General features: G+C 49.0%; 1 protein-coding gene across 7 annotated transcripts; it reads left to right on the forward strand.

Moving 5' to 3' along the window:
- Positions 1-372: 372 nt before the first annotated feature.
- Positions 373-14,885, forward strand: Dnajb13 (DnaJ heat shock protein family (Hsp40) member B13). 7 transcript variants are annotated; one of them, XM_087211318.1, is made up of 10 exons: positions 397-608; positions 2,600-2,658; positions 5,550-5,653; positions 5,903-6,024; positions 7,564-7,725; positions 10,389-10,546; positions 11,607-11,720; positions 12,964-13,077; positions 13,838-13,914; positions 14,529-14,885. In XM_087211318.1, the coding sequence occupies exons 4-10, from the start codon at positions 6,012-6,014 to the stop codon at positions 14,680-14,682; spliced, it is 792 nt and encodes a 263-aa protein (XP_087067444.1). In that variant the 5' UTR covers positions 397-608; positions 2,600-2,658; positions 5,550-5,653; positions 5,903-6,011; the 3' UTR covers positions 14,683-14,885. The 7 variants fall into 7 exon arrangements, 6 of the variants coding, with proteins under 6 accessions (XP_021098856.1, XP_021098857.1, XP_021098855.1 ...); XM_021243197.2 differs by lacking the exons at positions 5,903-6,024; positions 14,529-14,885 and adding an exon at positions 13,452-13,625 and having other exon boundaries at positions 373-709; positions 13,749-13,914; XR_015451347.1 differs by lacking the exon at positions 5,903-6,024 and having other exon boundaries at positions 381-709; positions 13,749-13,914; positions 14,529-14,547.
- The last annotated feature ends 3,247 nt before the right edge of the window (positions 14,886-18,132 follow it).

Below are 18,132 nucleotides of genomic sequence, written 5' to 3' on the forward strand. Positions count from 1 at the left end.
GTACTAGTATATATATATGTATGTATGTATGTATTTATATATATATATGTGTATATGTATGTATATAAACATATTTAATAATAATGTATCAACTTTGGTTATTTGTGACACATTATCTCACTAATATAAGATGTTAATGGAGAATATGGTGTGGGGTATGGGATATATGTGTGTCTATTGTCTTCATAACTTTTCTGAAAATATAAAATTTCTAAAATAAAAAAATATTTTAAAAAATCAACCAAATGCTGCATTTGTTCTGAAAACTTTTAATTAAAAGTCATTTCTTTCTCCTTAAAAATAAAACAGGGCCCTGTGACTCTCTGGTTTCTGAGCTGAATGACCTTTATCAGGGTCACAGAAGCAGCTACAATTTTCCCAGTCCTTTTGTTCCTGGTCTAGAGTCCAGAAGGCAGTTTGCTTAAGAAGGAAGGACTACAACTCCCAGAGTCCCCCTGTGCAGTTGTCAGGAGCAACCAAGGAATGCAGACCAACAGCCTTGCTGGAGTCTGAGGACTAACAACTCACTGCCAGCCAGCCATGGGCCAGGATTATTACTCAGTGCTCCAGATCACTCGCAATTCAGAGGATGCTGAGATCAAGAGAGCGTAAGTCAGGGCCAGAGCCAGGCCTGAGGGGTGTGCTAGGGCAGCCCCACCACTGCCGGCCCTTCCCACGAGGCTTTGCTGCACAGAGCTGGGCAGGCAAGGTGAGCGAGCCTTGCTCCTCTTGCTTCTTGTGTACCCTTGTCCTGACTTGGGGCTGGGGAGGGGCAGGGGGTGCGGGCTGGAAATGCGGACACCTTGGATCCTCAGTCTGCTCCCAGTCCCTATCCCTTTACACTATGCCCTGTCGCCTTTACTAGGTGCCTTGATTTTTCCTAACAACAAAAAGGAGACAGAGGAGCCACTTGAACTTTATCCCGAATATTATGGAGAACCAAAGGATAGTGAACAGGGAGATGACCTGACCAGATAGACGTATTATAGATTTCATTCTGGCCATTATGAGGATTTTTGTCATTAACTAAACTTTATCTCTGAATACTTTCATCAAGTCTCGGGAATTTTGTGGCCTATTCTTAAAGTGTAGAACAGGAGTCAGCATATTTTTCTAGAAAAAAAAAATTTTGTGTGTGATCTTTTTGTTTATTTTCTTTGAAAAAACGTTTTATTATTTATTTATTTTTGGTACTGGGGATCAAACTCATGAAAAAACATTTAAAATATTTATTGAGCACTGACCATATCAGTTAGGTGCAGTGGTAGCAGCTGGAGATAAAACTGTGAATCAGATGTCTCTTTCCTCATGCAGCCTAATTTTGCTGGTGAATACATATGTTGATTACATCACCACAGCTGTAATGGCCATTACAAAAGGGAAGGTACAAAATGCTAAGGAAGATTATATTGGAAGGATAGAGATCTTTTAGGAGGCAGAAGACCAGGCTTGAAGGAGGATTAAGCCTCTTCAGGGGACTGGAGAGAGGAGAGGGAATGACCTTGCAATTAAGTGGATAACTGAAAGGTAAAGGAAAACACAAGTGTCTAAGATAAGTAAGGTTGGGAAATACAGTAGCTGCATGGATTGAGTGCATCGCTGCTGTTCTGAGAACCTGCCATCATGATTTCATTTGATCCTCACAAAGACCTCAAGAGGGAGGGCTGGGGATTTAGCTCAGTGCTTCCGCTGCCTGCCTCGAAAGTGCAAGGTCCCGAGTTCGATCCCCCATACCAAAAAAAAAAAAAAAAAGACCCCGAGAGCTGGATGCCATTAATATCTCGAGGCCAGTAGGGGATCTAAGTGGAGTAAGTGCAGAGAGTCCACAGCATGACTGGAGAAGTAAGACACAAACTCAGAGGGCAGTGTAGGATGGCAGTGTAGGATGTCACCCGCTGTTCATGGCATCTCACTGGCCAGTGGGAGCCATCAAGGAAAAGGTTGCTAGGAAGGAGAGCAGTTGGAGGACAAAAAGATAAGCACAGCCTTGTCACTGGAAGGTCTGAGTCCAGGTTCGCCTGCTAGTTGTGTGACATAGGCAAGTCACTTAACCTCTCTGAATGTCAGTTTCTCATCTCTAAAAAACAGGAGGGGGTCAGGCCAGGGATTTGACGCCACCCCTGTCTCTCAAGCAAGGTCCTGAGTTTGATCCCCCATTCAAAAACAAAAAAACCCAGCATTCACTCTTTTTTTTTTTTCCTTTACCGGGGATTGAACTCAGGACCTTGTGCTTGTGAGGCAGGTGAGGCACCACTGAGCTAAGTCCCCAGCCCCATTCATTCACTCTTGAGCTGGGACTTCACCTCTCTCTGTAACACAGAAAAACAGGGAAAGAGAGTGAGGTTGTTGCAGAGGGAGAAGTAGGGGCTTGAATTTTAAACTGAAGACAACAAGCAAATTGGTACCGGGTTTCAGCATGAGAGTGACTTGGTCCCAGAGTATTTTAGAAGCATTGAATGAAATAAGAGAGACTGTCAAACCCAGTGGCCACACACAAAATGGACTGGAGTTAATCTTGAAATCACTCAATTTTTTTTTTTTTTTTGAGATGATCTTGCTATGTAGTTCAGGCTGGCCTTGAACTCACTGTGTATTCCAGGCTGGCCTTGAACTCACAGTGATCCTCCTGGCTCAGCTTCCTGAATGCTGGGACTACAGGTAAGTACCACCACGCCCAGATTATATTTTATTTTGAGTCAGGATCTAAATTGCTGTGGCTGACCTCAGACTTGGGATTTGTCTGTTTTAGCCTCCTAAGTAGCTGGGATTACAGGTGTGCACCATGATGCCCAGCCTCCAATTTTGTCATTTTATTTATTGATTGAATTTACTGGTGATTCTCTTTATAACTAACTATGACCTTTGGAATTGAAAAGGACTACCTTAGAAGTCCCAGGGAGGGCCTGGGGATTTAGCTCAGTGTTTTCGCTGCCTGCTTCGCAAGCACAAGGACCCGAGTTTGATCCCCAGTACCAAAAAAAAAAAGAAGTCCCAGGGAGGCTGTGACAAGTTTCTGAAAGTAGACTGGAAAGATTCTGTCTGTAAGGCTCCCAAGGGCAGAGCCAGGACCTTTATGAATTAAAGGAAAGGACAAGGACAGCAGACCCAGCTCACTTAGAGGAAGCATTGCTAGAACCCAGACACAATGAGAAGGGCTGCCGGGCAGGACAGTGGGCTCACATCATTTATTTACTCACTGCTGCTGGGTGCGAGGCACTGGGGATACAGAGAATTGGACACAGCCACTCAAGGACTTCGAAGTCTTTTGGGAGAAACAATCAGTCAGCAGACTGGAGTGCTGAGTTCTGGGATCAAAGGACTTGGCGACTTGAGTAGGAGTGTCTACCCCGGAATGGAGACTAGCAGTCAGGGGAGGTACCCTGGACTGGGTAGTTGGTCCCTAAGGCTGAATAAAAAATTGCCAGGAGGGGCTGGGGATTTAGCTCAGTGGTTCCGGTGCCTGCCTTGCAAGTGCAAGGTCCTGAGTTTGATTCCTGGTATCAAAAAAAAAAATTGCCAGGAGGATCTGGGAGGGACTGCAGAAGGATGACTATCACAGGAAAAGGGAGAAGGGTGTGCAGGAAAAAGGGGAATGGCACAGCCGTGAAGGGATTTAGCAGGAGAGTGACTTGGTCAGAGTATTTTAGAAAACAGAGACAGAGTTCCAACCTGGTAACAGCACACAAAATGGACTGGTTGGAGATGGTGCTACTGGATACAGGGAGATGTGCTTCTGCAACAGTTGTAGGGCTGAAGAGGCAGGAAGGGGACATTTAGAAGGAAAACCTAGGGCCAGAGATTTAGCTCAGTGGTTCCAGTGCCTGCCACGCAAGTGCAAGGTCCCAAGTTCAATCCCTGGTACAAAAAAAAAAAAAGAAGGAAAACCTGACATGACTTGGTAATTTCTTGGATGAGGGAGGAGGACAAAGGAAAACTTGAGCTAAAGATAATGCTCAGCTTTCTGGACACAATGCCTGGGGGTGGGAGGATGAGGCCATGAAAATGAGGTGATATTTAGGCTCCTTGAGTTTGTGGTCCCTGTGGGGCATTGGAGAGGAGCTAGCAAGCAGGTTAAGGGAAATAGTCTGGTTTGACTTCACCCCCAAACTGAGTGAAGTGAAGAGAAGCAATGGAGCCCTGGGGATACCTACGTGGAAGGTGGGGCTAGGAAAAGAGTCCCACTCTGACCCAGCAAGGGCAATGCAGGGTCAAACTGTAACAAGGTGACCTGGGAGTCTGGGCTGGACACCTTCCTGTGCCCTTCCAGATACCCCCCTTACCGTGCCAGCCAATACAATGACACCACACACAAAGTCACCAACAGGCTTCCTGACTCATCCTGCTAAAGCAGGCAGGGCAGGGGATTGGGAGTGAGAAAAGTGAGGTTTCTATCTTAATTCCCAAGCTCCCTTCCTATGGGATTTCTTCGAGCTGTCTAGGTCCCCTGACTGAAGGTCACAGCTCCTGCCAAAGGCCCTGTCCACTACTCCTTCTGGGTTTCAGTAACAGCCCCCTTGCTCACTCCTACATCCACAGGGGTTCCCAGGGCACCCCAGGGTTCCTAGCTCTGGGGACTGTGCTGTCCCCGTGTCTTCTTCCTCCTGCCTGCAACCTCTGTGAAGGGTCCTTTATTAAACTTTGCATAAATCATCCACCCAGGCCAGCACTTCTCCTGGGATACTGACAGTACTTATCCTCAGGTGCTGCAGGTGCCCAGGCTGGTGGGGTGGGGGAGATGGCAGGTACAGAAGTCAGAAGAAATGAGCACAGAGGAAGGTGACAGCACCGGAACATGACAGGCCTCTGCCAGTGCCTTTCTGGACACCTGGCTTTATCTCCTCTTGAGAAGCGTGTGTCAGTTCTGGTCCTCTGAGGAGCAGACACCAAGACAGGATTAGATGTACACAAAATATATGGGGAGTCCCCTGTGAGAGACAAGGAGGGTGGAAGTATGCAGGGGGAGCTTCAGACCTCAGGGCAGGCCTGATACCTGTGAAAGGAGATGGAGAGGGGCTGGGGATTTAGCTCGGTGGTTCTGGCGCCTGCCTTGCAAGTGCAAGGTCCCGAGTTTGATCCCCCTGCACGAAGAAAAAAAAAAAAAGGATGGAGGCGGGAAGGCCTGAGGCCTGAGTGGGGAGAGCTGCAGTGTGGCCCCAGACAGTCTCAGCCAGGCTGGTAGGGAGTCCCCAAACCAAGGCTGCCTGTTGAAAGGAGTCCCAAGTCTCACAGGAATCGGCCATCACTGATCCTCTGCCACATTAAGGGGTTGGTGAGGGTAGCTTGGGAGAATAGCTAGATCACAAAGGTTTCTCCAGCCCCATTTCAGAACAAATGCCTAAGGGCAGCTGCAGAGGGCTGTCAGCTACCTAGGCTCCACACGCAAGGTTCTCTTTAGCGAGATCTGAGCAATGCACATGGGCAACCACCAAGCCTATATGGTCACCCCTGATTGTAGTGAGGCAGTGGATGACAGCATCAGCTCTGAACCATGGCCTGCCCCTCAGCAGCAGGTCCACTGCTATGACTCCCATTAACTTTCCCTCATGTAGGTACCGGAAACTTGCCCTGAAGAATCACCCACTGAAGTCAGATGAGCCATTTGCAGCAGAGACTTTCAGGCAAATAGCAGAGGCCTACGATGTGCTGAGCGATCGTGAGTGACTGTGGGGCTGGGCACACTCCAGGAGATTTGTCACCCACTCCTCCATTAAGATCTTTCCTTAAGTCTCTAGAATGGTGGGTTTTCTAAGAGGTCCAGTAGAGAGTAATCATACATTCTCCATGTTCAGAATCTAAAGACAGAACCCAGGGTAAAGAATTTCCTTCCTTCCTTCCTTCCTTCCTTCCTTCCTTCCTTCCTTCCTTCCTTCCTTCCTCCTTCCTTCTCTTTCTGGAATGGGAGATTTAACCTACGGCTCACACATGCTAGGCAAGTGCTCTATTGTAAGACCGAGGGCCTTACCAAACGCTCCAAGGAGCTGACTAGTGAAGCACACCCAGGAATCCCAGCGATGTCTTCAGAATGTAAGACCAAGAGCCTTACCAAATGCTCCAAGGAGCTGACTACAGCGAAGAACACCCGGGAAGGAACACACTGGACAAGTTGGAAAACAGACCTTTAGTAGTCTGGCCAGACGGCACTCCCAAAGCAAAATAGCTTAGAGAGGCAACTGGCTCAGAATCCGAGGCTGTTTCTATAGGGGGTTGAGGGGGAAGTTAACATATAGAATTAAAGAAAAGGGGACAAAGGTTAGTGGTCGACTGTCACATATTGATGGTCAGCAGACATCTGCAGCTTGTTCTAACAATTGTGATGCCTGGAATATCAGTTGCGGGTAAACAAATAGTTGAGTAGTTTACTCTGGGACTCTAGGTCTGTTACAGATCCCTATCTAGTGTCCCTAGACTATCTGGGACTCTAGGTCTGTTACAGATCCCTATCTAGCGTCCCTAAACTAACAAGCATCTCCATCCATTAACTCACATTTTAATCACAATGGGGCTGGAGAAAAAGGAACAAAGGTTATGTAGTCCCACACTATCACTGAGTTACATCCCCAGCCTTTTTTTAAAATTTATTTTGAGATAGTCTCACTAAATTACCCAGACTGGCTTCAAACCTGTGATACTTCTGTATCCTCCCAGTATCTGTGATCACAGGCATTTGCCACCAGGTCCAGTCAACAAATGTCTTTTTCAGCAGCTGCAGTGTGCAGAGCCCAGGATTAGGCTGATGGCTCACCAGTTGGGCCAGTGTAGGAGCAGGGCACATTTCCCACACCCTAAGAGGAAAGATCCTTTCCCAAGAAGCAAAGAGAGACTCTGGCTGCAAAGGGCAGACCACTGAGATTGAGCAGGCGGGCTCATTTATCCTTCCCTAGTGAGTGGCTAAGTCTTCATGTCCCCAAGGAAAGCAAGGGCCTAAAAGGGCAGAGAGAGGCCAGGAATCATTGAGAAATGTCTCTCCTGTGGAAGCCAGAGTATGGAGCAAGTGTGAGTCACTACCCAACAAGGCAGCTCCCTGAGGGCTGCCCTTAGGGCCTGCCCTGAGACTGTGATCTTGGATACTGTGATCTTGGATACTGTGCAGAATGGCTTGGAGGTCACTAAAGTTTCTCTAGCCTTGGATTTTCAGGTCTTCAGAGTCCTCAGACTCTAGGATTTCAAAGCTCCAGCATTTAGAATCTTAGATTCTAAAATGTCAAGACTCTAGGATTCTGATTACCCCCAGATAAGACAATAGCTTCGATGAGTGAGTTAAACCAGCTTTCAAATCTGCAGCTTGACCCTTAGTCTCTCAGTTCCTCCTCTAATCCCCACCCCCACCACACCAAATTACCATTTCTCTTCTCTCTTCTGGGCTCCAGAGGTCATCCCTAAATCCAACCAGGCAAACATCTTAAGCTCTTCACTTCTTAGGAAACCTCTTAACTTCTAGGATCTCATTTCAGAGACTGCCAGGCAGCAGGCACTTAGGAAAGAAGGCTGCTTTTGCCCTACCCCCTTCCCCATGTCCATTGTCCCCCAGTCCCTCCATTTCCTCAAGGTCACCCATATCCACAGCTGTGAAGAGAGGCATCTATGACAAGTTTGGAGAGGAGGGCCTAAAGGGCGGAATACCTCTGGAGTTTGGAGCCCAGACACCATGGACAACTGGCTACGTCTTCCATGGCAACCCTGACAAGGTTTTCCATGAGTTCTTTGGGGGAGACAACCCTTTCAGTGGTAAGCCATCCTACTCAACTCTTGCCTTGCTGGGAAAGGACACAGCTGTAAAAGATGCTTTTCTCTTAAGTAGTTTTTTTTTTTTTTAACTTTAAGAAATATATACAATGCATAGTAAAAATAAAAAAGTTAAAAAATTATTGACATAAATTCCATCCCTCCATTTCCTTCCCCAGAAGTAGCCCCTCACTATTAACAGTCTACGTATCTTTCCAGAAACTTTCTATGCCTGATGAACATATATTAGTTTTTTTGTACTGAGGATTGAACTTGGATTCTTGCGCTTTCGAGGCAGGTGGTGGAACCACTGAGCTAAATCCCCAGCAATACTTAGGTTTTTTTCTTTTTTTGTACCTGGGATCAAACTTAGGACCTTGCACTTGCGAGGCAGGTGTGGTGCCACTGAGCTACACCCTAGGCCCTGTACATGTATTAGTTTTTACATAAGGCCTTTTTTTTTTTTTTTTTTTTTAAGAAAATGGGACTGCATCATACACACTGACTTTTTATACTTAATTTATCTTGGAGATTATACTATGATGTATTATGTTCTCTATAGATCTACTTTAATCATTTTAATAGCTGCATGAGATTTCACTGTGTAAGGTATGTCTTGGTCAGAAATCAGCCATAGAAACACACCACTGTAACCTGGTAAAGCAAAGGAGGTTCAGTACAAGGAATTGGGTGGTTGAAAAACCATTGGGAGGTCTGAGTGAGAGGAATTCCCCTGAGAACAGTGCCTCTAAGCCCACAGGAGAGCACTGTGTCGGCCACAGTCATGACAAAGGAGTCAGAAACACTCTACTGTGTTCCAGAACGCATCACTATAGCTGTGCCCCTGATTTAAGGGATTTGCCACCATTGCTACCTTCTTGCCTCTGACTGACATGAAACTAGTGTGTGCATATGGGGGCACAGAACTGCTGCTGCAGAAAAGCCCAGTATCTTCCCGGCAGTGCCCACTAGCTTCAGCAAAGACACAGAGGGAGAAGCCTGCCTTCCCTCTTTCTGCTTTCCAAGTGGCTCACTGCTCACTTCATGAGTAGAATACAAACCCTGACTGCAAAGGGGTCTGAGAATGTTCCTTTCAGCTTTACAGACTCCGCAGCAGGGAAGACTCTCAGGAGGAGGAAGAGATGGATGCCAAGATCCACCATGTCCACCCAGGGGTGTTTAAAATTCATTATTTTAAATTATTGCCTTATCCATGTGGTTCAAAGGACCCAAGAAAGCCTGCAGGGGCACTGCCTGTCAGGGAGGGTCAGCCTCTGGGTTTGGGAGTTCCTTAGACAGGGCCTAGGGGCTGTATTGTTACTGAGCTCCCTTTCAGGGGTTCTTCTTTCCTTTGTCCCTGTGGGGTTTGAGGGACTGATTTCTACCACAGGTGGTAGGTGAACAAATGAATCCAGTGATGAAGGGGAACCAGGTAGTGCACAGGCCTCTTGATTAACTATGACATTTTACAGGGACACTAACAGGGTGGTGAAGTTACCTCACCCTGACCTCCTAAGCTCATTTCACCATTCCAGCCTGTGAAGTTCATTCCATGGTATTAACCATGAGAGACAGAGTATACTACATAATAGCAACCTCTGACTCTACAGTTTGTGAAGGGCTTCTATTGACATAGCACAGTGGTTAAGCTATCGGTTCTGTAGTCAGATCATTCTGTGGTACAGGTCTCAACTCCACCACTTACTAGCTGTTAAACAGTGAGCATTCTGGGCCAATGAAATAAAAATGAAGGGTGGGGACATAGCATAGTAGCTTAGTGGTAGAGCACTTGGCTAGCATGCTCTGGGTTTGAGCCCTAGCATGCCCTAGCACTGCTAAAAATAAATCAATAAAAATAAAAATGAAAGTGTTGAACATAACACCTGCTGTTTGATAAGTTCTCAGCAAGTTTAAGGTTTTTGTTGTCTTAATGGCAAAAGACAGGTCAGGTGTTGACACCCCAATCCAGTCAGAGAAACTCAGTCCCAAAGGACTGCACAATCCCTCAGGGCCAGACCCAGGATAGGGCTCTCTCTCTGCACGGGGATAGAAGGGCAGGGGCAGCAGGAGGGATTATAGGCTGGGCAGGTGCAGCTGCAGTTGAGAAAAGACAAGTTTGACTCATATTTTCAGGGACCAGACCCTCCCCTCTTTCTTATCAGCTGATAACATCATTGACACTTAAATCTTGGATCTCAGTGTTCCTCGGCAGGACTAGATAGTGAGGGAGAGTGGAGTCCTGAACTGGGTAGGGAGGACTGGACTGGGAGCTCTGATCGCTCATTGTTGACTGCCAACTGAGTCTTTTCTGCTACTACAAGGCCCTGCCAGTAGAGGGCGTGCCTCCCTTCCTGAGCCAGCCTGAATTGGTACCTCCCCAAGGAGTGGAGATGAGTGTTAGGAGGCCAGGAGTATCCAAAGTGGAGAAAAAGCAGTAGGAACTGGTTGCTATTCACTGGTCAGAGGTTAAGGACAGCTTCTTGGCTTGGCCAAGCAGCCTGAGTCTGAAAGGTGGAAATGGCCACTAGGTATTATACTTGGGACACTGAAGAGATTGGAAGAAATATAGGGGTGGGGACTTGGGTGTGTATGAGAGAGAATGTGTTATGTGTGTGAATTTGTCTTTGCACACAATTTCTCTAGCTCATCTCTTTTCCCTCCTATAGAATTTTTTGAAGCAGGAGGAAGTGATGTCGATTTGAATTTTGGGGGACTCAGGGGCCGAGGGGTCAAGAAGCAGGACCCTTCAATTGAACGGGACCTCTACTTATCCCTGGAGGACTTATTCTTTGGCTGCACCAAAAAAATTAAGATCTCTCGAAGGGTGAGTGGTTGGTGTGCTCCTCTCATGAGCCACCATCTAACCCCTCCCCGCTCTCTGTACCTCTTCCCTTCTCTAACTGGAGAACTCAAGAATGGTGTCTGATACATTCATGCAACCTTAGACAGAGAGACTTAGGTTCATAGAATTCTAGAGTCTGAAATTTAGAAGAAACAATTGAGGGGATTACCTCAAAGGATCCTTTCCCCCTTGTGCAGAATTCTCTTTGGCAGCACCCTAACTGGTGTAATACCCCTTCCCTCTCAGTTCAGTACCCGAAGTGGGAGGCAGGAAGATTCCAAATGGCAGGAGCCTCCTGTGAATTCTGCTCTCTGGGGATTACCAGACTGTTCCCCAGGATTCCGTCAGGGTGAGAGACAGCAGCGTGAGTATGGAAGCCAGTCCCTAGGTTGACAGGTTGAGGAGGACCCTTGTGTGTCTTAGAGTTTAGTCTGTGGCCCCATTGCCCAGTCTTCTGCCAGGCCCTCACCTTTTGAGGCAGGTGGTGGAACCACTGAGCTAAATCCCCAGCCCCAGGCCCCTCACCTTTGCCCAACAGAAGAAATGCCAATACAATTGTGGCCATACTTTTCACAGATGGCACCCACGTGGGCTTGTGATTGGGGAATGAATGGGCAACATACTGGGGAATGACTGCATTGGGTGATGCTCACATTTGTTGACTTCCATGTTCTTTCTCTTTGAGATTAAGAAAACTGGCAGCTCAGGGTCAGGGCTGCCAGGATTTGGAGAGGTATAGATCACCATTTTCATTGTGTGTCTGTGGCCAGGGCTAGAGGTGTGGGTTTGATTAACTTGTGGTGACCACTTGGTGTCTCAGGCCCCAGCTCCAGCCCTAGGATGTGCCTGCCCTGCCACCCTAGAAGCATGAGTCCTTAGTTCCAGTGGCAACAGGATGGGCACGTGAATGGCTCAAGGCGGGTCTTCCTGCCTCCACTGCTGGAGGTTTGAGCTCGGGTATAAATCTCACAGAGCATCGTTCATGTTTGTGAAGAGGACTCATGGAAATCTGAGCAGACTACCCCTCCCTATGTTACTGCAGGTGCTGAACGAGGATGAGTACTCCTCTACCATCAAGGACAAGATCCTGACAATCGATGTGCAGCCTGGGTGGAGGCAGGGCACACGCATCACCTTTGAGAAGGAAGGAGACCAGGTGAGAGGGAAAGGAGCTGACCAGAGTCAGTCACCAGGCTCAAGAGGTGGGGAGACTGAGGGGAAGGAGACAATGCCTTGTTCTGTCCCTGGAATTCCTGGTCTGGTGGGGAAACCAGTCCCCAGAGTCAGTGAGGCCATCCCTCACATCCCTTCTAGGAGCAGAGCCTCACAATACCTCTGTGAGTGGGCAGTTCAGAGACTATCCCCATTGCTTCAGTGAGAAACTGAGGCCCAGAGAGGGAAAGGACTTCCCCAGGGCAAAAGCACAGGACTAGAAGGAGGAAGAAGACAGTCTTACCTTCAGGGCTCTGCCTGATTTTCTTCAGTGCTTCTCTGAATATAAAGCCCATCTATAGGAGCTACCTAGAATCATTTACTATTACTAATTTTAAATTGCTTATTTAAATAAAAATATAAAATTATTATCCTAGGCACACTGAGCCCTTAAGTCCTGAGAAGCACAGAGATGGAGTGTTCAGAGTTAAGAGATTAATTCCTCTGCCCATACTTCTTGCTTCCTTTCTCACCTATTACACATCTACTCCTAAGACACCCTTCAGACCACCACACCTGGCCTGGCAGCACAATGAGATCTTCTTGTCTCAAACAACAAACAAAAGAAAAACACCCTTCTAGGATTGCCATGAGAGGCCAGCCTGGGCTACATAGCAAGACCCTGTCTACAAACAAACAAACACCCTTGTAGGCCTACCTCCAGGGACCCTCCTTCTGGGCCTCTTTAGGTGGCCCCTAGTGGGTCAGTATCTCCTCTGACACCCCCACCCCAGCCTCCCTTTATTCTGGCCTTGAGCTTGCTGGAAACCCACTGTGTTCTGTTTGCGCCACTGGACTGGCAGCTCCTTTGCGGGGGAGGCTGGTCTGAGTCCACTGTGCCCATGAAGCTTGGTGAGAGGTGTCATTCCCAAGCTATTAACAGGACTGGGATCCCAGGCAGTTGTCTGATACTCAGCTTAGTGTTCCACTGCCACCCTCAGAAGTCCTCTCCCTTCCCACTGGGTGCATCTATTTGGAGCATGCTCACTAGGCAAGTAATTCTTGGGGATTCATCTGGGCAAGCTTCTCAGAGCAGGAGCACTGGGCTACACTGAAATGGCCCTAAAGAAAACCTGGTCTAAGCTCCCTATGGTACAGATGAGGACATACAGACAAGGAGAAGCAGGCACTTGGTCAAGGTCACACAGGCAATTAGTTTTTGTCACCCCTCGGCCTCCCCCACCCAGGGCCCCAACATCATCCCAGCTGACATCATCTTCATTGTAAAGGAGAAGCTGCACCCTCGTTTCCGCAGGGAGAACGACAACCTCTTCTTTGTGAACCCCATCTCCCTGGGCAAGGTAAGGGGCACAGTGGGGGAGCAGGGCATGGGGGCCAGACTCTGTCCCACCTGCACTGGCCTAGACTGCCTTCCCTCCACAGCCTAAATCCTGGATCCCACCACCCACATCTTCCTCCTCTGGCCCCCTCTTTTGGTCCCCACTGGCCAGTGCTGTGCACTGGATGGATCTGCGCAGGGCCCTCTTGCCTCCCTCCTCATGTCCTTGGGCTCCTGTTCTCAGGGCTCTGACCCTGCCACCCTCCTCACTGAACATCTTAGGGTGGCATTCAAGAAGTCCTTTGTATACATCCCAGCCCTATGACACTGGGCACCCTGCTGGGTGGGGCGTTTTCATAACTTGGTTCTCTTCTTTCTGCTGGGTCTCTGCTGCAGTGCTGCCTGCCCACCTCACCCTGGAAGGCCCTCGTCTGTCGCCACCAGTGTGGCCTTCCTTCCTCTCCAGCCCCTGCATGGCTCCCACAGACCCATCATTTCCATCTCTATCATGACCTTTGTATGCTATCAACAGCAGTCTGACCTACCGGACTGTGAACTGCTTGAGGATGGGTAATGGCCTAGGTCAGGGGTGGCAAATCTGTGGGATGTGTGCCGAAGCAGGCTGTTTATATCACTGCAAGCTCTAAAAGGTTCGCCGCCACTGGCCTTTTGTCTCTCTGCTGCCTTCCTCAGGGCCTGGTACCAAACAGAATCATAAATGTGCCTTCTAAATAGGTTGGCCATGGTGGCTGCCCCACCTCCTTTGCTCCTAACCTCCCCAGGCCCTCACCTGCTGCACCGTGGAGGTGAAGACCCTAGATGACCGTCTGCTTAACATTCCCATCAATGACATCATCCAGTGAGTCCATCTGCCTCGGGCCCCAGTAGCCAAGAGGGCTGGCCTGGGACTTAGAAGGTGGAGGGAGCCAAAAAGAGCTGCCTAGTACAGTTGGACACGCTGCACCTGGCACAGGGATGCCCTGCTGAGAGGGGGAGAGAAGGCTGAAATCTACCCCACCCTGGCCAAGCTCTGGGCTGTATTCACCTGGCAAAAAAGAATGCCTTTTTCTAATTTGCATGAATCCGCAGTAGAGGCCAGAGGCCCCAGTGTTGGGTAATCTGTTCTCCACCTCCCAAAACTTCTCATCAGAGTTCTGAGTTGTAGCCTCTGAGCCCTTCCCCAGGAAAGGCCCTCTGTGTGGGAAGCTGTGTGCAGCAGCCCAGCACTGCCACCCCCATGCCAGGCCCGCCCCCTTTGCCACACCTAAAACCAGATTCCAGGGAGCCCTCAGCAGACTTTGTGAGAGGCTTTGCAAACAGAGCACTGTTTCGAAGAAGCCATACCCTCCCCGGCTGCTGAGAGCTGTCCCCTGGGGGAAGCTGTAGTGACAGCCCATCCCTGCAGTTATCTGGTGGCTCGGACCTGTCAGGTGCAGCTCCCCAAGGTCCTTCTCTCTTCCTCTCTCCTCTTAGTCCCAAGTACTTCAAAAAGGTGCCAGGTGAGGGGATGCCATTGCCTGAGGACCCTACCAAAAAGGGGGACCTCTTCATCTTCTTCGACATCCAGTTTCCCACCCGCCTCACACCCCAGAAGAAGCAGATGCTGCGCCAGGCATTGCTGACCTGACTGGCTGACTTGGCTGCAGCTGGAATGGGGGTAGAAGGCTCACTGGGCGTCACCCTCCCCCCATTCCACAGCCTCAGGCTGCACCAGGGAGCCAGCTGGTCCTGCACAGATATGACAGGAGGAGGGTGGCATGGGACCTTACACTGACGTAATAAAGATTTTATTTCCTATCCTCCAGCTACCCCCTGGAGTGTTGGCCAGGAGCTTCTTGGTAGTCTTTCCTGCAGGACCCAGGAAGCTGGGCACCTGGGTCCCCTGTCCTGGCTTGGTGGTCACAGGCAGGTCCATGAGGGTTCAGAAACTCTGTGCTCCCACTAGCATGGGGCAGGACTGCATTCGTGACTTCTGAGGTCCCCAGCTCTGCCCTTACTTTTCAGGACACATTTAGTGTATGTGCTGCCAAAGCAAGCAATCATGATACAATATTTAGAAGGGTCGGTTGCTGGAATGTGATATCCCATTATAGATACAGGAAACTAAAGCACAAATAGAAAACTTGTTCCAGCTCACTCAGGGGATAAAGCTTTCATCAGAGCCATAAGGCTGCTTCCCATAGACTCACTAGCTTAGATCAGAGCAACACACAGAGAACCAAAGTGCTGGACATGCCTTTGGTTTCCTACCTCTCCAGCCTCAATTCTCGTCTGTGAAATGGGTCCTGGGCTCTCTAGGCAGAGCGATCTAGGAGGAAAGAGTCCTGGGTTCTGGTCCCAGCCCTGCCCATCTTTTTGGTAGAACAGAGATCATACCTGACCACAGGGTGAAGATTTAAGTGAGATCAATGGTGTGAAAATGTTTGGTGAATTCATGCTTGAATGTCAAGGAGGGTTATGGCACTACCGCTGATGTGGCCTGGAGATCCAGTCCTAGGTTCAGCTGGGCCTGTGTGGCCCACACCTGCTGCCCCAAACCAACAACAGTGCCAGGAAACAGATTCTGTTCTCAGAATCTGAGTTTGAGATAGGATAGGTCCAGGTGAGTAGGTGGCCACTTCTGTGGAGTGGCTTCACATGTACCAGAAAAGGCCCTGTATTACCCATATTGCCTGGAGTTCCACCATTCAAAATACGGTATCAGCGCCAGGCGTGGTGCTGCACGCCTGTAAGCCCAGCACTTGGGAGGCTGAGGCAGGAGGATGGCTGTGAGTTCAAGGCCAGCCTGAACTAGTAGTGAGAACTTGTCTCAAAAAAACAAAAACTAAAACTGGGGGCCAGAGACTTAGCTCAGTGGTTCTGGCACCTGCCTCGAAAGCTCAAGGTCCCGAGTTCGATCCCCAGTGAAACAAAGAAAAACAATCAATGAAAACTAAAACTGGGCTGGGGATTTAGCTCAGTGGCACCTGGCCTGCCTTGCAACCACAAGGTCCTGAGTTTGATCCCCAGTAACAGGGGGAAAAAAAAACAACAGCCTGCCTTGCAAGCACAAGGTCCCAAGTTTGATCCCCGGTACCAAAACCCCCCCTAAAAACCCCAATAAACAAACAGTATTAGCGTAAGATTTTTTTCTTAAATAGGAGCTCAGCAGTACTTGGCAGCCACTGGTTTTTTGTTATTTTTCAATACTGGGGATGGAATCCAGGGCCTCTGTACTGAGCTACATCCCTAGCCCATTCTCTATAGTTTTTAAGACAGGGTCTCACTAAGTCACTGTTTTATCAATCTGGACTTGTACTTGAGATCCTCTTGCCTCAGCTCCAAGAGTACTGGAATTGTAGGTATGCACCACTATACCCAGCCTTTTTTTTTTTGAGACAGGGTCTTGCCCAGACTAGCCCAGAACTCTTGAGGTCAAATGGTCCTTTTCCATTGGCCTCCCAAACAGATGGGACTACTGGTACACATCACCAGGCCAGGCTTTGGTAGCCATTTTTAAGCCATCATGAAGGCAGTAGCAGATCTTGAAGACTCTGGGGCCAGGGTTCTAGGAAGCATTTCAGCATAGCAGCTAGGAGTCTGTGGGAAAGCTACTGGGATCTCTAGTTTGCACGACACCCTCCTAGGTTTGTTTCTTAAAGATCATAGCCCCAAACCTGCAGGCCTTCTGTGGAAATCAGATGGAGTGAATTGAAGTCTGCCATCTGAGGCAAGACCCAGATGGAGAGGATGATGGTGCTGAGGAGTTCTGAGAGTAAACCTCTCAGAGGGTGAAGGAGGGCAGGTGCTGGGTTGTGGAACTCTAGGACCCAGGCCTCCTCTCAGGCAGCTAAATGCTCCTGACCATCCTGGTGGGTTCTGAAGAAAGCATGGCCTTAGGCTGGATGACAGACCTCTATGAGATTTCCATTACCTCACTGACCTGAGTCAGGCAAAGCAGAGCTATGTGGCCAGCATTACCAAGGCCTGCTGGTGTTTTCCAGTGACTCTTGTCCCCTTGTCCAGTTCATTAGTTCAAGGCCATGCCCAGAACCATGATGAAGTCTGGTGGCCTTGGGTCCATCCCAGTGTCTGGGCACAAGGCTGGTAAAGAAATCAGCTGAGATTAACATTCCTCTCTCCCACCCCCATCCCCACTCTGGCAACAGACATGCCTTTTCTCCAGTGCAAGAGTAAACAGCCAGCATCACAGGATAATGTGAAGTTATATAAGGCAGTGGCCAGACTTCCTGTATGCAGACTCTCTGCAGCCTAGCAGAGAACACCTAGGCTGGACTTCTCATCACCCTACTGGCTTGCTACCTTATGGCACTCAATCCTGTCTCTCCCCAGCATTGTGAGGCCTCAGCTCAATGTCAGAAGCTGGGCAGTTCCCATTTCTTCTCTAGGAACCTAGCATCCTGGTCCTCTTGCCCAAGGGCTGAGGGATCTAGCTGCCAGCTCTGACCAATGGGCTAAAGAGAGGGAGGGGGGTTCTGTCTACTGTTTTAGCCTGAGACAACAGGGAAGCGCTGGTTCCCAAACAGCTGTGGGCCTTCAATGGTGGTCCCTGGGGTAAAGAGTGCCGCAAGGGGAGTCTCCATTCAGATACTGACTTTGCATGTCCTTACCCGCATGACCTGCTTCAGTACTTGGACATCTATAAATTGGGCCTTGGAGAACTTAATTCTACGGGCCCACACTTATTCTGGGAACTTAGATTCTTAAAGACCTCTTGAAACTAAGTAGGTCTCCCCACCAGCTTCCCTGCCTCTGAGGGCAAAGGCTGAAACCCCTATGCAGTCAATGTCCTGGCTTGTCTCTGCCTCCTTGGGATCTCTTGCTCCAGAGGGTGGGACACCAAACCCAAAGTATCCTCAGGCAGAAACTGAAGCTGGATGTTTGTCTGTAGTGTGAACCCAGCCCGTACTGAGTCAGGGCCTGCCCCACCCAGTTCTGAACACTTCCTCCCAGAGGTGTTGCCTGTGGGGGGCGGGAAGCAGCCTGATTTGCTCAGTAGTCCAGGACTTTGGGGAGGTGGGTTTGCCAATTGTAAAATGGAATAACAGCATCTAAGGTTCCCAAATTCCATCTCCAC

Source organism: Heterocephalus glaber, unplaced genomic scaffold, assembly GCF_053883595.1.
Source record: "Heterocephalus glaber isolate CG9 unplaced genomic scaffold, H.glaber_assembly_v1.0 deba00001428, whole genome shotgun sequence".
Lineage (NCBI taxonomy): Eukaryota > Metazoa > Chordata > Mammalia > Rodentia > Bathyergidae > Heterocephalus > Heterocephalus glaber.

Coding starts and splice junctions, on each gene's coding strand:
- Dnajb13 (XM_021243196.2), top strand. CDS start 590: ATGCTGAGATCAAGAGAGCGTAAGTCAGGGCCAGAGCCAGGCCTGAGG. Junction 13,078..13,837: donor ACCCCATCTCCCTGGGCAAG/GTAAGGGGCACA, acceptor TAACCTCCCCAG/GCCCTCACCTGCTGCACCGT. Junction 13,915..14,528: donor CCCATCAATGACATCATCCA/GTGAGTCCATCT, acceptor CTCTCCTCTTAG/TCCCAAGTACTTCAAAAAGG.